At 48.1% G+C, this 22368-nt stretch overlaps 1 protein-coding gene across 1 annotated transcript in view; it reads left to right on the top strand.

Annotated features, from left to right (window-relative positions):
• Positions 1–267: 267 nt before the first annotated feature.
• Positions 268–22368, top strand: part of NFE2L3 (nuclear factor, erythroid 2 like 3) — a 28736-nt gene continuing 6635 nt past the window's right edge. Inside the window, exons 1-2 of the mRNA XM_032401893.1 lie at positions 268–901; positions 20242–20418. Coding sequence (XP_032257784.1) covers positions 320–901; positions 20242–20418 — 759 coding nt within the window. The 5' untranslated portion in view covers positions 268–319. The remainder of the gene's footprint in view (positions 902–20241; positions 20419–22368) is intronic.

Here is a 22368-nt window from a genome sequence, read left to right as displayed (position 1 = left end):
GGGGCCTAGCTGGGGGGCGGGGCCTGGTTAGGCGCTGGGCTGCGGGGTGGCCAGGCGGGCTGACTCTCCTTGCAGGTGGCTCCTCTTCCGCCTCTCCTGAACCCCCCCCCCCAGGCGCCGTGCCGGCTGCCGTGGGAGCGCCTTTGTGTCCGGCCCCGAGAGCCCGCGACGGCCGCTGCGCGCCCGGGTCCATTGTTTCGCTTCTCTGTCTCTTCCGGGCAGGTGCCCGCGGCGCGCGGGGCCCGCACGTGCCAAAGCGGCGGCAGGAGGGCAGGGACCCGCGGGCGCAGCCAGGGGCGTCCCGGGCGCGCGGCGCGAGATGAAGTACCTGAAGCCTTGGTGGTCGGACGGCGGCGGCCTCCTGCACCTCACCATCCTGCTGAGCTTGGCGGGGCTCCGCCTGGACGTGGACCTGGACCTCTACCTGCTGCTCCCGCCGCCCACCCTGCTCTGGGATGAGCCCCTGCTCGCTGGCGGCCCGACGAGCTCCGCCTACGCGCTCAGCCCCTTCCCGGCCTCGGGAGGGTGGGGGCGCGCGGACCAGCTGCACCCCAAAGGCCGCGAGCCGGACCCCGAGGCGGAGCCCGAGGGCCGGCTGCTTCGGGAGGTTCGCGCGCTGGGGGTCCCCTTCATTCCCCGCACCCGAGTGGATGCGTGGCTCGTGCACAGCGTAGCGGCCGGGGAAGCCGACGGGGCCCACGGGCTGCTCGGCGCCGCCGCCGCCGCCGCCGCCTCCGCCGGAGGAGTCGGCGCCAGTGTAGACGACAGCAGCCAGGCTGCGCCGGGGGATGGCGGGGACCCCCGAGCGGCTGCAAGTAGCCCCTTGGCCGCCGGGGAAGAGGAGAAGGCACCGGCAGAACCGACGGCTCAGGTGCTGGACGCCGGCGGCCGCGCGAACCAGGTAACAGGAGCGCGGGGACGCGAGCGCTGTGCTGGAGGAGCTGGCCAGGAGCCCTGCAGGCTTGGGACCGACCCAGGGACGGAGCACACCCGCTCTGCTTCCACCCTCGGCCCCTGGTGGTTGCAGTTTCGGGACCACGCTTGCCTCCCCTTTTTGTGAATCTAAACGGAAGCTGTTAGTGCGGTCGCTATGGCTTTTAGGTGTTTGAGACAGAAGTAGGTGAGATCATCCGTGGGGTTGTAGAGGATACCTTTACTGTGTTTGATGGCGGTCAAGAGTAGTTCGGGGCTGCTGAGGGGAGAAGGGATGCTGGTAGTTTTCTTGCCTACGGTCTTCGTTCTGTACCTCGTGTACAGGGAGATGTCTTTTTCTGGAACCAGAGGATCCAAAAGAGGCCTTGGCCACAGGGAGGACGCGTTTCTCTTAACCCGTGCTCCCCGGTCTAACGTGATGGCCCCTGCCAGATTTTAACCCAGTTGCAGTTCGTTTTTGCTACTTACCCTGGATTAAGGAGCCGTGGCCAGTGTTCAGTTCCAGGCCAGTTGGCAGACGGTCCCGCTGTGACCTAACCAGCCCTGGCGCCTAACGACCCTCCTCCCTCTGGACCATGTGTAACTTTTTTTGTTTGTTTTTTAAGATTTTATTTATTTGAGAGAGAGAGAGAAAGCAGGAGCGGGAAGGAGGGGGAGAGGGAGAGAGACAAGCAGAGGCCCCGCTGAGCAGGGAGCCCCACCCAGCCGGATCCCAGGACCCCAAGACCATGACCTGAGCCGAAGTCAGTCATTTAACCGACTGTGTTAACTCCAGGCGCCCCATGTGTAACTTCTTATGAGCATAAAGAAAGCAGGTACCCTGACAGTCACCTAGTGACTTAACAAGTGCCCTCTGGTTTATGGTTTCAGATCCTTCGGTTTAACATCCTTTTGAAGCAAAGTTCACTAAGATTGACTGATAGAGTATCTGTGTGGTGCTCCCGCTGGCTCTTGGAGTCTAAAGACACTTATTACCAATTTTTACAAAACTGCCTTACCCGGAGTTCCTTCAAAGGGACCTTTTTAATATCTCTGGGCCCAAACCGTAGTATTAGCAGTCGGTATCCATCAACAGGTGTTCCTTGGATGTTTTTGTGGGGTGCAATCTTATGCAAAATGGGAACTGGGGCTAGACAGGTTTGTTTGCTGCTCTTCAGAATTGCCCTGTTTGTGTAGGCAGTTGCCAGACGAGCTTCTCCACCCTCTCCCAGAGGGGTCATTGTGCCGAAGTGCCTGTGATTCACTGTTATGCAGATCGGATCCCTTCCTCTTCCTGAGGCCGGAACTACTGGGGTGGGGGTTACCGAGAGTCTCGGTGGGCTTCTGTCCAAAACAAAAAGTGGAAGGTTCTTCTCCCTCACTCAGCCAGTCCCGACCTTCACCTGAATCCTCTGCTTCCTAAGGAGTGGTGCGTGCTGCGCTACAACCTTTTCAGATCCTGGAACCGGGTGTGTGTGTGTGTGTGTGTGTGTGTGTGTAACCCAATGCACCGTGCTATGGCAGATGGCACCCTCCCCTCCTCCGCTGGATGCCACCCACCTTGCAAAGCATACCAGGGCCTGGAGGGAGGTGTAGCTGTTCGCTCTGGGAGCACTTCCTTCCCCTTCTCGGCATTACCTATTTGGACTGGCAAACCTGCTTTGGGGGAAGCTCTGGGGGCCAAGGACCGGCCACACCTCCCATGGAGGGTTGAGCCCCGCTTTCCTAGGGGGGAGGATGAAGTTCATACGGGGCCAATCTCGTGGTGTAGCCTCCCCCCCTGGCATGTGTGGGCCTGCTGGACCGTGCTAGCTGCTGGGCTGCCCTGGGTAGTTTCGTTCCGGCGATGATCCGCTGTGGAACACCTTACAGTATTCACAGCCAGTTCACCTTTGTTGGTAACACCTTTTAAAAAACAGAAACAAAAAAGCATAAGGAGCTTCTATCTGGTTGTAAGTTTGTATGTATTTGGTAATACCTTTTTTTTTTTAACATCAACTTGAGAGGTAGGCAGGTGGGGCATCCTTCTATCCAATTTGTACTAAAGGAAAATAGAGGCCCAGCGAGGTTAGGGCACTTGGCTAAAGCCACACAGTGAATTGGTGCCAGAAGTGCAACCAGACAGAATCTGAGCTTCCTGACTCCCGTGCTAGCACGTTGAGCACCCGTGCTGTGCCCAGGTTCTCCGACCCAGCGTGCGGCTGCCGTGGGCTGGTGCCCCCACCCCCACTCCTGACCTCAGCACCACTGCTCTCCAATGCTCGATTGACTTTTAAAAGCAGATTGTACCATCCGTAATACCGAGCTTACAATCTGAAACGTTGACTCGGGGAGGAAAACGGCACTGGGGTTTGCAGTCCGCAGACCTGGGTTTAGGGCCATCGCTTACTAATGTCAGGTGGGAGACTGCTGCTTATTCTACGGTTTGTGCGAATTAAATGGGAAAAGCCTGCGTGAAGTGCCAGCCCAGTGCCTGGAATGTAATTGCTGTTCCTTCGCCTCTGTTCTCAAGCCACCCTTCTTGACCTGCCCCCACTCCCTCCATTCACTTTTGTCTTGTTTATGAGTCTGCCCCGGTTGTTTGCTTGCTAAGGGGGTGTGGTGTGTTGCGGCCAGACCGCCTGGTTTTGAATCCCAGCTCTGCTGCTTACAGCTCTGTGACCTTGGGCTAGTTTCTTCACCTGTCTCTGCTTCAGTTTCCTCATCTGCACAATGGGAATCGTCAAGGTGCCCCCCACATAGGGTTGAGAATTCATTCATTCCACGTCAGAGGCTTAGAAATATGCCGGTCACGTCTCGAAGCACTTAATAAAAGTTAGCTGCTGTTAACTTCGAAAAGAGGGAGTGCTTTGTCCTACAGGAACATCAGAGGTTTGTGGTGTTTGTTTTTAAATAGATAATTTCGGTGGCTTATATTTGAGTTGTAGGAGATTCTGGTTGTAGAGGATAATTTTCCATAATTTTCGTACATTTGCAAAAATGTCTTCGAGTGGGGGATTTTCCAGGTATCAAAAGAGGTACTGCTTTGGTTTCACTTCTTAGTGGGGCCAATCATTATCTGAAAACAGAATCCGGAATTCCCCAGGGCAGACCTGCTTCCCTTGAAAACCACAGCCATTCACTCACAACCGATGGCGCGTGTGTTTTCAGAGTAAGGCACAGGTTAAAGGAGGACTTGAACAGTTTTTGCAGATTTGACTGTGTGAGCATATTTGAAGGCGGGTGACTGCCTATAGCCAGCACCAGTATTTTAGAGCAGTGTCTCCACTTTGAAGCTGAGAGGCTTGTAGTCATCTTGATAATGGTTTCAAGCCCCAGAACCAGGACCCGGCGATGGGTGAGGGGTCCTGCGGGACCTCGTGGGATGGACCAGGTTTCTTCAGGTCACAGCAAGAATCTGATACAATCAGGACTCGCTTCTAAGAGTAAAGGAAGAGGAAGAAGCTCCTTGATTGTTAAAGTAAAATTTGTTTTTCATTTCAAAAGCAAAGTTAATCCCCGGTGCCTGGGCAATTGGAGGTAGATGAAATTTCAAACACTTGCTTGTTTTTAACTTACAACTGTGATACAGAGATAGTCTTAGACATTCGTACAACTCAGTAGAACGAAGTTTCAGAGGAGGCTCTTTGCTTACTTAAGGACTTGATAAAAATTCACCTGAGGTCTTATGGGGAAAGATGGCATGCATCACTTACTAGTGTCCTAGGGCAGCAGTAATAAAATGCCACCAACTGGGTGGCTTGAACAGCAGAAATTTGCTGTCTCCCAGTTCTGGAGGTGAAAAGTTGGGAATCAAGGCTTGGTTCCTTCTGAGGCTGAGAGGGAGGCTGTTCCAGGCCTCTCCTAACTTCTGGTAGCTTGCTGGCAATCTTTGGTGACCCTTGGTCCTTCCCTCACTCCCTCCCATTTTAGCTTTAAGGAATCTCCACACCCAACCTGGGGCTTGAACTCACAGCCCCAAGATCAAGAGGCGACCCTTGGTTTCCACTGAGTCACCCCAGTCTCTGCCTTCATCTTCACAAGACATTCTCCCTGTGTGCTCATTTGTATCCAAATTTCCCCTTTTATAAGGACACCAGTCATACTGGATTAGGGCTCACCCTGCTCATCTTAATTACATCTGCAGTGACCCAGTTTCCAAATAAAATCACATTCTTAGGTACTGAGGGTTATGGCTTCAACATGTGGATTTCGAGGGACACAAGTCCTCATGCCCCTTTTCCTGGCAACTCATGCCCCTCTTTAGCTTGCTTAGCAAGTAGGCTGCAACAATTTCTGGAAGCAGCTGGTCTAAGTGTAGGATCATTTGCTGCAGGATTTGGTGTATGTTTGTGAGCAAACCTGGGTTGGTTGGTTGGTTGGTTGGTTGGTTTTTTGCTGACTTTGTGTGCAGCTAACCCCAAGGAACCTTACTTCCAACTTTTTCCAGTCAGTCCTTCACCTCAGTTTGTGGTTTACAGAAATCTCCCCTCTGCACTGTCCTTTGTATCATTTGGCTGCTCTCCATTTTCCCCTGCTTCTCCGCTCAAAAGTCAGAGTGCAGGGCCCAGGCCCCAACTCCAGGGCAGGCCGGGCTAGTGGTCAAGTGTGCTTGGCGCTGGGCTCAGACCAGCTGGGGTAGCTGCAGATCTCCACTCCACTGCTGACTGGTCGTATGATCTGGGGCACACTTCTTAACCTGTCTGTGCCGTGGTTCCCTTATCTGTAAAATGGGATGGTAAGAGTACCTTAACGGAGTCGTCGTGAGGATGAAAGGCGATCATACAGGTCAGCAGGTTGGGACATAGGAAGCCCTCAGTAATGTCAGCGACTGCTGTTAATTCAGCTGGGGCTGTAATGCCCCTTCCCTGATTTATTCCTGTTCATTCTCTTGCCAGGCACAGGTTTCCAAAGCTCACGTTCGTCTCTTCACTTTCATCTGGGGAGCCCCCACCAGCTCATTACCTACCTACCAATTCGACATTTTGTCATTCGAGGCTCCGCATTTGGCTAGTGTGACCTAACTCCCCAACTGCCCTTGCTGAGCTCATCCCCCACTACCCGTGGCCTACTTTCCACCTCAGACTTTCTCCCTTCCTTTTCCCCACACAGGCCCATGCTTTCCCGCGCCTAACTCTCTGCTACCTGTGCTCAGAATGGCATCCTTTCTTTCCTTCCGCGTCTTTTACTGTTAAATTCTCAGACTCATCTCAACTATCATCACCTCATCTACAAGCATTTCCCGTTCTTTCCTTCGAGTCCTGTCAAGCCCTGTCACACTATGTACTATTTCATCTATGGGCCTTGGCATGCTCTACGTGGAACCGCAGTGTCTTGAGCATGGGAACTGGGTCTTCATTTTAACCTGGAGGGTAGCAGCAGAGACAGGGTTAAGAGCAGACGCCTGCCCAGCTAGCCTCTGCTGAGCACTCCTCATCTGTCCCCCCGTCGGCCTTGCAGAACTTCCAGGATCCCGTGAGCTTGAGTGTGTCTTGGGTCATTCAAGGTAGAGTCCCAACTAGGAAGTAGGTCAGATCTGAAATCCTGATAGGCCGTCTGAGCATTTGATGCCAGTTTGAGTGGATGGGGGCCATGGAAAGCTTTCAGGTTGGCATTGTAATGAATCAGGTGGTGAAACTTAGAATTGCCTAAAGTTATATAGCAAGTTAGTGACCTTACCCAGACTAGAACAAGCCTCCCACCCACTACAAAACTGCAAACTTGTGAAGACACAGTTCTCCCATTTGTGGCAGCCTTTTGATACGAAAAAGTTATTCTCAGAATCTAGTTGTTAAGGATCTGGGTGAATATTCAAACATGCTTCTGGGCAGCCGAAGCTGGCTGCGGCTCAGGCACCCCCCTGGGTCGGTTCTGGTTCAGTTGCCGGTGGTGGTTGGCAGAGTCTGGACGGCGGCAGAGGCCAGGCACGGCCTTTTGAGGTTGGAGAGAACTGGGTTCCCATCGGCATCAGAGAACAGAACCAGTATGATCAGTATGCGTGTGTATACGTACGTGTGCGTGCCTCTGTCTATTTCAGAGATGTATTTCAACTGGCGCATGTGATCATGGAGGCTGGCAGGTCCCAACTGTAGGGGAGCTGGAAACTCTGGACGGGCCCTGATGCCACAGGCTTGAGGCAGAATTTCTTCCTCGGTGAAACCTCTGTTTTGCTCTTAAGGTCCTTCCACTGGTTGGATGGGGCTCACTCAGATTACCAAGACCGTCTCTTCCTGAAAGTCACTTGGTTGGGAACTTGGTTGACTAGCTGTTGACCCCACGTCCCGAATACCATCCTGGCAGCGACACCTGGGTGAGTGTTTAATTGCACAACCAAGAGCAGCAACCTAGCCACTTTGACACACGGAACCAACCCTCACACCGCCCCAGCTCCGCCTCTTCCAGGCAGCCTCTGTGAGCCTTGGTTTCCGAATTGTAGAAGGAGAGTATTAACCTGTTTCTGGGAGAGTTCTTAGGAGGATTACATCACATCGTCTGTCAGAGGGCTGGGACAGGTCCCGGCATGTTACTAGACGTGTAACAGAATTCACTCTGATTGCCCCGGAGCTGGGGGTCGACTCTCCAGGGACCCACTGTCCTCTGGAGGACAGTTTCAGACTGCTAGGTCATGCTGGGACCTGCTTTGGTGTAGGAGGAGGAACCCTTCTCTCCATGAGGGGGAAATCATGCTGGAAATGGTTGAGTGCATTGGGGATGTCCCATGCTGAGAAGATCAGACTGAGGGAAGAACACGATGGGCAACTCAAATATTTGAAGAGCTGTTATGTAAGGGAGGCCTTGAAATTGTTGAGGAGGCAGACGCTGAACCTCTGAAGGCTCATCTAAAGGAAGAACCTTTTTTTTTTTTTTTTTTTTTTTTTTAAGGTAGGCTCTACACCTAGGCTGGGGCTTGAACTCACAACCCTGAGATTAAGAGTTGCATGCTCTAAGGACTGAGCCAGTGAGGCGCCCCTTTCATAGCCTTTCTTAAGAGCTGAGTTTCTCCGGGCGCCTGGGTGGCTCAGCCGGTTAAGCGTCTGCCTTCGGCTCAGGTCATGATCTCAGGGGGCCGGGGATTGAGCCCCGCATTGGGCTCCCTGCTTAGCGGAAAGTCTGCTTCTCCCTCTGCCCGCCGCTCCCACCCCGCCCCCACCGCTTGTGCTCTCTTGCTCGCTCTTTCTCTCTCAAAAAAATTAAATCTTAAAAAAAATAAAAGAGCTGAGTTTCTGCAAGGGTGATCCAGTGAGTGCATCGGTTACTAACTTGCCTGTTAAAATGCAGATTTGGGGGCCCACCCCAGACGGGCTGAACTAGGGCCTCTCAGGTGGGACTGGGAGTCTGCAGTTTACCTGACCTCCCGGTGATCCTTGCACCAGTCCAAGCCTGCCCTCAGCCATAGTGCTCCTCTCCCGGGGCCCCCAGTATCCCACAACCCCTGCATGGAAGGGGGGCCTGCCCGGCTGAAAGCCTGCCCTTCTGTGAATTTAAGGCCCAGAACAGCTAAAGGCCTGGGCAGCAGGGCCAGAGCTAGTGGTCTGGTTTACCAGGTGTTTCCGAGCTGAAGCCACATCTGTCTAGTTCCCTGCTGGAGCATGGGGAACTGGCTTGCCAAGAAACTAATAATGAGTGCAGAACTTCAACAGTTGGGTTAGGCGTGCTGACTCCACACACAGATGAAAGTCCACGTAGAACTTCTGACTCTCCCAAAACTTAACCACTAATAGCCTACTGGTAACTGGAAGAGTCGATGGCACGTACTCTGTAGGCTACATGCGCTACATTCTGTGTCCTCTCAGTAAAGGAAGCTTGAGGAAATACATTACAGTACAGGACCGTAGGAAATCCACGTGTAAGCGGACTTGGCGCAGTTCAAACCTGTGTTCAAGGGTCAATGGTAGCTTTGCACAGAAAGGCAGTTCAAAGCTCTTGCTTAAGTTCTAAAACAGGCAAAGCCAAGGTAGAAATAATCAGAATAGGAGAGAACTTTCTAGGCAGGTAAAAATGTTCTGTGTCAAGTAGAGATGTGAGCTAAGTGGGCGCCTCCATTGATCAAAATTGTACAGCTAAGGGGGCGCCTGGGTGGCTCAGTCGGTTAAGCGGCTGCCTTCGGCTCAGGTCATGATCCCAGGGTCCTGGGATCGAGCCCCGCATCGGGCTCCCTGCTCAGCGGGAAGCCTGCTTCTCCCTCTCCCACTCCCCCTGCTTGTGTTCCCTCTCTCGCTGTGTCTCTCTCTGTCAGATAAATAAATAAAATCTTTATTAAAAAAGAAAAATTGTACAGCTAAGGTTTGTGCATTCCTGCCTGTGTAAATCCCGCCTAAAAACCGTGATGGAATGGTTCTGCGGGGGCCCCCGGGGGTTGGTTATTGATGATAGAAGCATGGCGGCAAGCTGATAGTGGCCGAAGCTGGGTGATGGATACCCGGAGGGTTTACTAGAGTTTGTTTTCTGCTTATTTTATGTGTTTGAAATGTTCAATAGTAAAGAAAATACAAAAACGTCATGCGTTTTGAGGCCCACTTGGCCTGCCTTGCCTGTCGGGGTAAGCCAGCATAAAATAAATGAATCGTAACTGCATTTCTACTGCCCACCTCCCCGCTCCCCCAGCCCCTCAGCCCGCACGGAGGGGCCACTGGGCGTGAGAAACAGCGCCTTTTAAAGTGAGAGCCTGTGAGTTGGCGCTCATGCCCTGCGGCAGAGGTGTGGAGGCTCCTATTTAGAGACACCCCTTATTTCTAAACCTGACTTCTAGCGGGCAGTCACATCGAGTGACTTGGTGTTAGCCCTGTGGAGCATTCCTGCCGACTGTCCAGCTGCCTCCCTCCCGCCTCCAGGGGCTTCATACAGGAGGTTAGACTACAGCGCATGTTGTGACGGAAAATTCTCCAGCGTCTGTTCCAAGTGGAGAGAATGGGGCCTCGGGAAATGGGACCTCCAGGCGCTGTTGTCTAGCTTGAACAGTCGCAGTTCATGGCCGGGCTTGGTCTGTCCATAACAGCCCCCACCCTACCCCCTTATTTTGAAACAAATCCCAGGCATCGTTTCTTGTGATTCCCGTGCCAGTTCTTTGCAGGGACTTAGCAAAGAGAAGAGAAAAGCCCAGCTGTGTCCTGGTCTTACTCTCCCCATTACCTTCGTTGACTCAGAAAAACTTCTGTAAGGATTTCCATATATATCCCTAAAATAGAAAGACTCTTCTAATAGAGGATAACCATTAACACCCCTAAAAAAGAATCAACTATAATTCTTCAATGTCACCAGATTCCCAGTCGGTATTCAAGTTCCCCCGAACGCTCTGGGAGTAGTCTTCCCACGGTTGGTCTGTTGGACTCACGGCACAGACAAGATCCACACCCGGCTGGCAGCCAGCTGTGTGTGCGGGGAAAGTGATGCTCATGCCGCCAGGGGCGTCATTTCCTCCAGTGGGGTCAGCCCGTCCCAGCGCGGGGCCAGTGGTGGTGCAGGCGGGGTCCTGGCCGGAGGCAGAATCTCCCCCTCGATGGCTCCCGTGAAGGGACTTCATGAATGACTTCTTACAGGAGCAGATGGGGGTGTTAGAGCGCCCAGAGACCCCCCCCACCAGGCGGGGTGAGGGAAGGCTTGAACGTGTTACCAGAGCCCAGTGAGGAGGGTGAGGAGGGTGCAGTCATGGCAGATCAAGGGGGAGAGATGCTCCGGTCTCCGGCCTCTGCCTCCCGCTGGTGAGCCCGGCTGGAAGCCAGCCTGCTCGGAGCCCCAGAGCTTGGCAGGGGACAGCTTCTGCGGGCACACCGGCTGCAGAGGTCTGCAGCCAAATCCTGCTTCTGTCGCTTCAAAGCTATGTGACCTAGGCCAAATTGCTTAACCTCTCTGGGCCTCTGCTTCCTCCTCTGTCACAGAAGGTAACAACAGTACCTATCTTACAGGGATGCTGAGCAGCTTAAATGAGATCATGTATGCGGTGCCTGGCCCACAGCGAGTGCTCAATAAATGGGAGCTATAATTATTATAAACTGCTATTAAAAACCACCCGGGCCAAATAGGACACAGCCTCTCTTTATCTGGCTCCTCGTTTCTCTCTAGACCTGATGACTCCAGCTTGCCTCCAGCCTAGAGACAGGCCTCACAATTCTTTGGCCTTTACCCCTCTCCCTCTGATGTCATGCTTCTCGTAGGCAACACATTGTTCTTTGTCTTTGAAGGTTCATCCAGCCCTAAAGGTCAAAGCAGGTCTCAGTCTTGTTCCTCCCCCAGAAGCATAAACGAAAGGCCCAGTTAAGCCAGCTGGGACTGTTCACAAAGACTTTTTTCAGGGTCAAGCTCTGCATCACACTATTCAGGTCCCAACACATTATAGTAAGTACAGACTTGGAAATCATGTTGCCAGTTATCAGGAGCTTCAGAGAGTCAGCAGAAAGAGAAAAGCCCAGCTTTGCTCCTCTCGTCCCCTTCCCACCACCTCCATTGACTCAGAAAACTTGTGTGCAAGGTTCTGCTCCTTAACATTGGTGGCAGAGGTGAATAACAGCTGGAGGACAGCTTTTCGTAAGTTTCCAGCCCCTCAGAGAAAAGATCCAAATAATTGTAATTTTAGATACGATAGGATAAGTGTCAGAAGAGAAAATCCAGAAGCCATTGTATTTGAGAGACAGGAGGACCAAGTTTTAGCTGAGGGGCCCAAAATGGCATGGTTCTGGACCCGTGCAGAGGAAGAGATGAGTCGCCTCCCAGCCGAGAGGGCTGTGGTGGGGAGGACATTTCTAGCAGGTGCCAGTTCAGTCCAAGTGACTGGATTTTTAGCTGTGATTCTTCAGGGCGGCAACTCACAAGTTTACGATGGCTTCCTATGGTAAGCATGGAGACTTTTTTTTTGAGTCTCAACCCCACAAAAGTAAAAATCACCTACACACAAATAAAAAGTAACTTAATGACGGGTTTGGCTGACCCATTCTTTAAATTAAGAGCGTGGCCCATAAATCTCCAGTATATACAACAGTACCTGTAAGGCACATATACTCCGTATCTCAGCTCCATGTCACCGAGTGGAGAAAAACCGGAGGAGACCCGAGCAAAGATAAGAAGTCCTGGTACTAGGGCCTGGATCGCTTTCTCTTGACATTCTGATGGAGTGGCCAGCAGTTAGTCATTAATTGCAACTCTTCAGAATCACAGAGTAGAAAGGAGTAGTAATTAGGACAACATCTTAAATGTATAAAGTGCTTTTTCTCAACTAATTCCTTAAAATGTGAATTAGAAAATATCCTTTCACTTCAACAGACAAGGAAACGGAGGGTCAGAGTGGCCCGAGGTCGTACAGCTGGTCGGAGTAGGACGGGCCTTTTTACTCAGCCATTTTTGGATCTGAGCCCTCCATAGGGCTTTTTTTTTTTTTTAAGATTTTATTTATTTTGAGAGAGAGCGAGCACATGGGGGTTGGGGGTGGGGGTGGGGGGAGGGGAAGAGGCAGAGGGAGAGAAAGAATCTCAAGCTGACTCCATGCTGAGCACGGAGCCGCACCCGATCTTGCAGCCCTGAGATCATGACCTGAGCCGAAATCAAGACTCTTAACGGACTGAGCCACCCAGGTGCCCCTCCATAGGGCTTTCGAGGCTGGGCAAATTAATACTACAAATACGATACGCCTTTTTGTACTTTCTAAATAGAAATGTTATAATATCATCCTCTACCCCTCCCTGCCTTGAGATCTGGTCTCCTTTCTTCCCACCAAGATAAAATTATGAACTGTGATGTCACAAATTGGGTTCCCTGGGAGGGGAACTCTGAGATCACGTTAGGTGTGCGGGATGATTCTAAGGGAGCAACCATGGGCACTACGTCTAGGGAAGGGAGGAAAGAAATCAGGATCCGACAGAAGCAGAAGTCAAGCTTGATGGGGGCTAAGGAAACCAGGAGCTTTGGGGCTAACGTGGTTCATCACAATTGTCCCATCTTGGGCCAAGATGGCTGGGCCTTCATACCCTCCCTGCCCAGGGAAGGGTGTGCCCTTAGGGGGAGTGGCTGTCAGCAGCTGAGGCGTTCTTAGAGGCACAGCTGGAGGCTCTCTGCCCCCCGGGCCTTCCTTGAGGGCAGTCTGGGTTACACAGGTCCACGTGTGGTACGCTGACCCAGGGAAAAGTCTTCGCATTCGTCTCTTCTCATGATCCGTTTCTGTTAGCTTTGCGGCAGCTGCCACTGAATGATAGTTGAAGGAATGAGTGAAGAGCCAGCCAGGGAAATACTGAACACCTAAGGCTGTGCATTCCACGTCTGTGGAATTCCATCTGCCATCAAGATTCTTTTTTTTTTAAGATTTTATTTATTTGACAGAGAGAGAGAGCACAACCGCCGAGCAGGGAGCCCGACGCGGGGCTCGATCCCGGGCCGCTGGGATCATGACCTGAGCCGAAGGCAGACGCTTAACGACTGAGCCACCCAGGCGCCCCTGCCATCAAGATTCTTGATGGTCACCAGTCTCCTCTGTCCCCTGTGGCCTCATAGTCAGGGTGACCATGTGGGACAGTCTTAGTTTGTGCCTGTGGTCCAGCTTAATTGTTAATAGCAGCGTCTTACCTTTTCAAAAGTGGCCTGGTTTGGGGGATAAATTCTGTAGCCACTTTCATAGACCTTTGGAGAGTCAGAACCGGCAAGGGCCCTCTCAGGAGCCTATGTAGGTACTCACCGCTGAAGGGAAGCGCTCCATGTCTCACCACCTGCCTCTCCTACCTCCCTCTCTCTGTGGCCAGAGAGGAAGAAGAAATAGCTGCCGGCAGCACTGCTCAAATCCCTGTTCCAACCGTGAGTCTCCTCCCTTGGCTCCTTCAGCCAGCTCCTCATGCCTCCATCTTGAAGGGTCTTCAGAAACCCTCTTACATGGAGACTTTGTGCTCCCCAACTTGAATCTAGAGCACTGCATCTACTGTCTTCATGTCACCACTTGCTTCATGGGTACATTGAGAGCTCCAAGATTATTGCCGCCTAATGAGCTGCATTTTTAACCTTTTAATTAACAAAATATTAAGAAACAAATCCAGAGTAGGTAGGGTATGAGGAAGTGGATATATTCAAATACCATTGAGCCTTTTTGGAGGGCTCTTTGGCATACCCCATGAAAGAAGGTTTTTGTTTTGTTTTGTTTAAGATTTTTATTTGAGAGAAAGAGCATGAGCAGCAGGGAGGGGCAGGCAGAGGGACAAGCAGACTCAACCTGGGACTCGATCGCAGGACTCTGGGATCATGACCTGAACCCAAGGCAGATACTTAACCGACTGAGCCACCCAGGCACCTCCCCATGAAAGAAGTTGAAAACAACGTCAGCATAATTTTTTTAAAAAGTTAAAAAATACAAACTGGTGCGGGCAGAATTCAAGAAGAAATCTTTGAGACTTTCCAGTAGGGAGTTCTGTTACATAAAGTTTCCCAATTCTTTTTTTTTTTCAAAACCAGCACAGCAATGATACTAAGACCTAAAAAAATACATACATCAGAGAAATCTAAGAATCACTCTTACGCATATTCACGCAGAATACTAAATAAAATATTAGCAAGGCATACCAAAAATGTAGATGCAAGAAGCATTTTTACTGTTTATATTAATTACCCATTGTTGACTAACAAATTGTTGCAAATTTAATGGCTTAATACAACAAGGATTTATTATCCCACAGTATCTGTGGGTTAGAAATTCTGTAGCAGCTTGCCTGGGTGGTTCTCATTCAGGGATTCATGAGATTGCAACCAGGGTGTTGGTTGTGTTTATCTGAAGGCACGATGAAGCTGGAGGATCCACTTCCAAGATGGATCTGTGTTGGCTGTTAGCAGGAAGCCTCAGTTCTTTGTCAAGTAGGCCTTTCTGCGGAGGGCTTGATCTTACAACACAAGCAATGGCTTTTGCTGGAACAAGTGATAGTGAGCGAGGAAGAAGCCAGGGCTCTAACCATCACTTCCACCTGACTTGTTGGGAACAGTTCACTAGGTTTTTAGCCCCCACTCAAGGGGAGGGGAATTAAGTTTTACGTCTTGAAGAAAAGAGTCAAATAATTTGTGGACATATTTTAAAATCCTTTTAATATTCAGTATCCACTTCTACTTTTTAAAAATACCCGTCAAAAATAAGGATAGGTCTTCCCACTACTAAATCCTCAAATACAATCTGGCATCCACTTCCTACTCCTTATCTTGAAATAAAGGCTTTAACTTGTTTCTGCATCAGCCCTGCCCCCTGTACTGTGGGGTCCATCCTCTATTGCCTTCTGGAGGACCTTGCTTTACTGTTACCCTTTCTCCTACGTCATTCCCTTACAAATGTACTCTAGTTTCTCTCATCTTCAAAACAAAACACTACTCTGCCCCATGTCTTCACTCATTTCATAGCCAACGTTCCTGAACAGTTGTCAGTATGCTGTTTCTAGTTTGTCAGCTCTCATTTACTCTTCTACACAGTATCACTGGCTTCTACCCTAAATTGATTTTTTGAAGGCCACCACCAACTTTTTCTTTCTTTTTCTTTCTTTCTTTCTTTCCTCTTTTTCTTTCAGATTTTATTTATTTGACAGAGCACAAGCAGGGGGAGCAGCAGAGGGAGATGGAGAAGCAGGCTTCCCCCGCTGAGCCCGATGTGGGACTCGATCCCAGGACCCTGGGATCATGACCTGAGCCGAAGGCAGACGCTTACCCAACTGAAGACTTTTCTGTCCTTACCTTTTGTAACCTCCAAGCAGCATTCAACACCAGCAACCACTCCATCCTTCTCGAAACACTTTCAGATTCTGAGACATTGCTGTCCTCTGGCTTCCCCCTGGACCTCACTTCCTGTCCTCTTCAGAGTCTTGGCTGGCTCCTCTGCCTGACTGCAGAATGTTGTGGTTCCTGGGGACCCCGTGCTGAGCCCCTTCCCCTTGCTTTGTACTGTCTTGCTGGAATCCTGTGGGGTTTTGTTGTTGATGTGTTCCCAGTTTATACCTCCAATTCAAACATTCACTCTAAATTCCAGATTCTCATCTCACCAGTGTAATGGACATTTCTACTTGACTTTTCACATCTCAAATTTAACATATCCACAATGGAAGAACTCACTGTTTCCCCTGTTCTCTCCATAACTGTCTGCCAAGTTATTCAAGCCAGAAATCTAGGAGTCATCCTTCATTCTTCTCTTTACTTTATCTCCCATTTCCTGTCTGTCAGCAAGCCCTGTGTATTCTTTCTCCACAGTACATGGATTCTTCCACTTCTCTTTCCATTACCACCACTCTCTTCCAGATTCTCCTGTACTCTCCCTTAACTTACTGCAGCAGCCCCCTCACTGGTGTCCCCACTTCTACTCTTGAATTTCTACAGACAGGATGGGAGGAGGGGAGTAAAAATGATCCTGTGCTGTTAACAATAAGAAAAAGACTAACGCCTCAATAAAAAAAATGGGCAAAGGCTACAAACAGTTCACAGAAAAGGAAATACAAATGCTTTAAAGCTTGTGAAAAATGTTCAACCTCACTCAATAGGAGAAAGTAAAATTACAATGAGATACCAATTTTCATCTATCAAATTGGCAGTTTATCCACTGTGGGTAGGAATTTGAATTACCACAAACATTTTTGAAGGGCTGTTGGGTAGAATCCATCAAATAAAAAATGCACATATCTGTTGATCCAGCATAAATTTTAGAAATTTATTCTACTTGCACATGTATGCAAAGAATACATGGATGACACGTTTTAATATTGTCAGAAAGAAATATTGGAAACAAGTAAATGTCATTAAGAAACTAAGGAAATATGGTAACAGGCACATGAGTATACTGTTTGGAGGTTATCTGTGCCTTCAGTGCATTCCTCTCTTCACACAGCTCTTTGTTTCTTCAGATCTCAGCTCAAGTATCACCTCTCCTCAGAGCCCTTCCGTGGCCATGCTCTAAAGGAGATCTCCTCTTTCTTTCATTTGCCATCGCTTGCAGTTATTTTGTTAGTTCACTTGTATTTCTGGCTCCCTCCCTTTAAATGGAAACTCTGAAGGGGCGAACTGAATGTATTTTTTCACTGTTGTATTCCCAGCATCTAGTGTAGTGTTTGGCACTCAGTATGTATTAATTGAGTGACTAAAAAAATTGTTGAATCTCAAAGTTCATGTGTTATCCTTATTGATGAACCATTAAAGCATTCCCATTAAGGTGATGAGCAGGATGAGAATGTCAGGTATGATTATCTGATTTAAAGGTGTATTTGGTCTTCATCCCCCTTTCTGGCCCACAGCTCCCAAAACTGTTGGTTTCCTAAAAGTTAAGAGCAGTGGGAGCATCTTTTGCTATATACTATTTGGTCTTTTGTCTTCAGTTCTTAAAATATCTCCAGAGCCATAAAGGTAAAAGGAGTGTCTTGTTATTTATAAATAACAAGCCCCTTGCAACCACTCTTGATTTATGTTAATGAGGTGACTTTTGGAAAGTCCCTAAAGGTGGGGTGCCAGGGGAATCAGCCAGATGATTAGACGGTTGGAACTTTCAGCTCCTACCTCTCAGACCTCTGGGGAAGCAAGAGCAACTGGAGATTGAGTTGATGATTTATTCAGTCATGCCTACATGATGAAGCCTCCATAAAAACCCTGAGGGATAGGGTTCAGAGACCTTCCAAGCTGGCGAACACGTGGAGGTACTGCAAGAGTGGCATGCCCTGCGTGTGGAACCTCTGTGCCCCTTCCCACATAACTTGCTCTGTGTACCTGGTTGTTCCTGAGTTACAGTCTTCTATAATAAAACAGTCACCTAGTAAGTAAGGTATTTTCTTGAGATCTGTGAGCCACTCTAGCAAATTAAACCCAAGGGAGGGGGTCGTGGGAACCTCCAATTTATAGCCAGTTGCTCTGAAGCACAGGTGATAACCTGGACTTGCAGTTGGCATCTGAAGGGAGGTGAGTGGGCAGTCTTGTGATACTAAGCCCTTAACCTGTGGGATCTGACGCAATCTTCAGGTAGGTAGTGTCAGAATTAAGTTATAGGACGCCCAGCTGTGTTGCAGAATTGCTCGGTGTGTGGAAACACACACATCTAGTGTCGAATGAAGTAGTGTTGTAGTAAGAGTATCAAGGGTAGACACACCAGTAGTGTTTTCTTTGAATCAGGTATCACCATTATTATTGAATATTATTCTGAAAGCATAACCAAAGCAATTAGGCAAGAAAATGAAATCTGAAATTTTAATGTCGGAAGAGGTGAAAATAATAAAGCAATTGATAGGACTACTGTACACTTTGGGAGAAAATACAGATTAACAGAAGATTTAATGGAAGAATAATTCTGGGTCAACCTTTTGCTATTGCTTTGACCAAAGTGATTTTGCCATGTATGGATTTTTAGGGCAACTCATTAGTGAGATATAATTTCAAACTTTTAAAAAAGTTGCAAGAATAGTATATATCCTTTACTCAGAGTTACCTGTTTTGCATTTTGCCCCATCTGACTTCTCTTATTTTGTAATTATAGCTAGCTATCCATCTATACATAATTCTTTTTGTTGGGAAACATGTAAGAGTGAATTGAAGCCATTTTGTCCCTCAATATCCAAATACTTAAGTGCATATTTATCAAAATCATCAAAATCAGGAAACTAACGTAAATCTAAGACTATTACATAATCTGTCCATATTCACATTTTATCTATTGTCCCAGAAATGTCCTATATAATACTTTTTCCTCCTGGATCAGCATCGAACCCAGGATCACACATTATGTGCCAAGTCTCTCAGTCACTTTATTTATTTATATATTTATTTGAGAGGGAGAGAGAGAAGCAGACTCTCCGCTGAGCAGAGAACCTGACATGGGGCTCAATCCCAGGACCCTGGGATCATGACCTGAGCCCAAGGCAGATGCTTAACCAACTTAGCCAACCAGGCACCCTGCTCAGTCACTTTTAATCTGGAAAAGTTCCTCAGCCTTGGATTTCTTCACCTAGATTTTGGAAAAGCATCAATCAGTTCTTTTGTAAAATGGCCCCATTTTTAATTTATTTTTGATGTTGCCTCGTGACTGAGTTGAGATTATGAATTCTGGGCAGGAATAAGAGGCACATGATGATGGTGGTTTATTTCTGTTTGTGATGATGGATTTTACCACTTGATTGAGGTGGTGTTCGCCATATTTCTCCTGTAGTGTCACTATTTAAATATGTTTCTCATCAAACTTTACTCCCTAGGGCGCCTGGGTGGCTCAGTTGGTTAAGCGACTGCCTTCGGCTCAGGTCATGATCCTGGAGTCCCGGGATCGAGTCCCGCATCGGGCTCCCTGCTCAGCAGGGAGTCTGCTTCTCCCTCTCCCGCTCCCCCGTCTTGTGCTCTCTCTCTCTCTCAAATAAGTAATCTTCAAAAAAAAAAAAGAAAGAAAAAAACAAGTACAGTGAATAGAGAAGCAAGTAAAACCAAGCGGGCCGCTAGCACGTCAGTTTCCTTTTTCTGCTCGTTTTGATTTATCTCACTTCTGGCATCTGTAGATTTTACATTTCTTTGACTTCATGTGTTTTTATGTGCTTGTTTTTTTTTTTAATTAGCATTTCTCTGCTTTAGAGTGTGGGGGTGGTGCTGCTGTCCTTGAGTTTAGTCCAGTGTGCTATGCTGTTGAAAGAGAAAAATTAAAAATAGATCTTTTGAAAGAGTTTGAGAGGCCTTGATGTTATGTTAGGGGGGAAAAACTGCGCTTTTAATATAATTAAAAGTATCAGTATACACAGTGTATGTTAATGATTAATTCTTAATGGTTAACTCCAGTTAAATTAAAAAGTAGGACACTTCTGGGTAGGTAAGCATAGTTTAAAATATCTATGGAGATGCTAGTCTCTAAAGCTTTGTTAACTTCTATTTTTTCAAAATAAAAATATACTTTTCCTGACTTTAAAAGAAATAACATTTGTTGTAAAATATTCAAACAGTACAGAAATGTATAATTTTTCTCCCACACTTCCCCAACCTTATTCCACCTTTCAGAGAGAACCACAATACCTTGCAATAATACTTTTCCAGACTCTTCTGTATATATTTGCTGTTTGCTTCCAGCTTAGCTGTTTGATCTATTTTCAACAGAAAACTAAGTAAATAAACTGCCTGTTGGCAAAACTGATGTCTAAATCTCATCAAATTTGTAAGTATTTTAAACTCCAGGGCTTTATAAATGCATATAATTTAAATTATGCAGATTACAACAGCCTGTGTCTCAGTGAGTTCTTGGGCCTTGTTTCAGAATTAAAAAGTTTAATACTGAAATATGCAATGCCAGTCTTAGCTTTTGGACTTGTGGTTTTTATATCACTGAGCAGTTAAGTATAATGCAGTTTTAAAGGTTGACTTATTTGATGAAATATGGATTTCTGCTTAGCACATTTTTGGGTACTTTTATAGGAGAATGAAGTACTGAGAGAGAGGCACGAAGCTGTGGATCACAGCTCCCAGAATGTGGAAAATGAGCAAAGAGTATCAGCCCAAGAAAAATCACTACTGCAGAAGAATGAGGATGAAAGTAAAATAGCAGATAAACCTGACTGGGAGGCAGAAAAGACCACTGAATCTAGAAATGAGGTAAGTGTTATCATAGTAGCTCAGCCTTACCATTTTCGCTGTAAGGTAGATTTTTTAATTTTTTTAAGATTTTATTAGAATGAGTACACAGGAGTGGTGGGGAGGGGCAGGGGGAGAGGGACGTGCAGACTCCGGTGAGCAGGGAGTCAATAATGACGACCTTGAGGGACTAGATCCCAGGATCCTAGGATCCCGGGATCATAACCTGAGCCTAAGGCAGATGCTTAACCGACTGAGCCACCCACGTGCCCCCTGTAAGGTAGATTTTATGGCTTTGACAATATGTGTTGGTAATGAATCTTCCATTAAGTGCCCTACTATAAGCAAATCAGATATATGAAAATACGTATTTTTTATAGTTGTGGAAGTGGTTGATTTACAAAGGAATCAGCCCATAGACTTCGTTATCTCTGGTTAAACTCAAGATTGTGTGTGTGTGTGGGAGGGTGTATTTATACACACACCCCCTTCCAGGAAGCTGCTAGCAGGTTTTGTGTTTGCCATGGCAAGGGATAAAGAGGTGACTGGCACAGTAAACCCAGGAATCCCCAACCAGCCCTCTGCAGAGGCACCCAAGCTGGCTAGGTCTGGGATAGTGAGGCAGAATAACTTGAAGGCAAATCCACCCCTCAAAACCAGCTAGGTCTTGGGCTCAAACCCTCAGTCTCCCGAGAGGTAGGCCATTCTGAACTCAGGAGCCCACTTTGTACTTCTGGCCAGGTCCAGAGGGACAGCCCCCTTGGCTACTCTAACCATACCCTTTGGCTATAAGATGCATTATTATAGAAAGATGAATTCCAGAGGCCAAGCTGAGAGATGGATTCTTCCTGCAGCCTGTACTCCCTTCCTTCTACTCTGTTTTTTACTCAGCCCTCGGACATCCCAGTCCACTCCAAAGACAGGCCTGGAGGTTCCACAGACCCTTAACCCACTTGGCACTTCCACGGTGCACCCTTGCAGGTCTTGCCCTGATGGCTCTCTCAGCCAGTGACTTGCCCCAGATGGGGAACCATGTGTTTAAATTTAACACAAAGTTTTAGGAAAAATTCTAAGAATCTGACTTTAAAAAGAGACTGACCATTTCTTGGCAATCTAAATTACCATTAAGGGGGCACCTGGGTGGCTCAGCTGGTTAAGCATCTGCCTTAGGCTCAGGTCATGATCCCAGGGTCCTAGGATCAGGTCCCACATGGAGCTCCTTGCTCAGCGGAGAGCCTGCTTCTCTCCCTCTGCCTGCCACTCCCCCTGCTTGTGCTGTGTCTAATAAATAAAATCTTTAAAAAAAAAATCACAACGTATGGAATATGTCTCGTGGATTAACTGAAAGAATGGCTTAGTTGTCCATTTTTGTGCAAGAGCTAATGTCTCAAAAAAATTCTTTATAATTTAAGTGTAGTAGAAAGAAGAACTCTGTCATATGGACTTCAGATGTTAAGGCCCTCAACTAGAAAGCATGTAACACATCTGATGAGATTCTGAAGAGAAGTAAGGGTTTTCCTTCTTTAAGAGGTGAGGGCATGTTTAAGGGAAACATCAAAGAATAAGGAAACTCTCAAGGACCAATAGCGACATGAAGCCATTATCCCCATCAGGGCAGAAGGGAATCTGGGAAGAAAGAGTGCTCAGTTGTCTCTAAGGCACATCTGTCCCTCCCATCTCAGATCTGTGTCTCCTGTGGACCCAGTCAGGAGCCTGGCTCAGGAGTTAGCTCCTCAGTTTGCCATCTCCAGGGGCACTGAAGAAGGGAACAAAGGTTTAATGAAACATATGTAACTAGCCTGAAGGATCAGTCCATAACTCACTTAAAGCAGAATGGGCTTCATACCCTTACCTCTGTTCTAAATATTAAGGCTTTCCTTTCTGCAAAGTTTTATTTACCCACAATTTAGGATTTTCACAGGAATCCAGATTTGTGCTGATACTCCTGTATACTCCTGATACTCACACACT

The sequence above is a fragment of the Phoca vitulina genome, unplaced genomic scaffold (genome assembly GCF_004348235.1).
Source record: "Phoca vitulina isolate PV1807 unplaced genomic scaffold, GSC_HSeal_1.0 scaffold4, whole genome shotgun sequence".
Lineage (NCBI taxonomy): Eukaryota > Metazoa > Chordata > Mammalia > Carnivora > Phocidae > Phoca > Phoca vitulina.
This window is presented reverse-complemented; position numbering and strand designations above follow the sequence as displayed.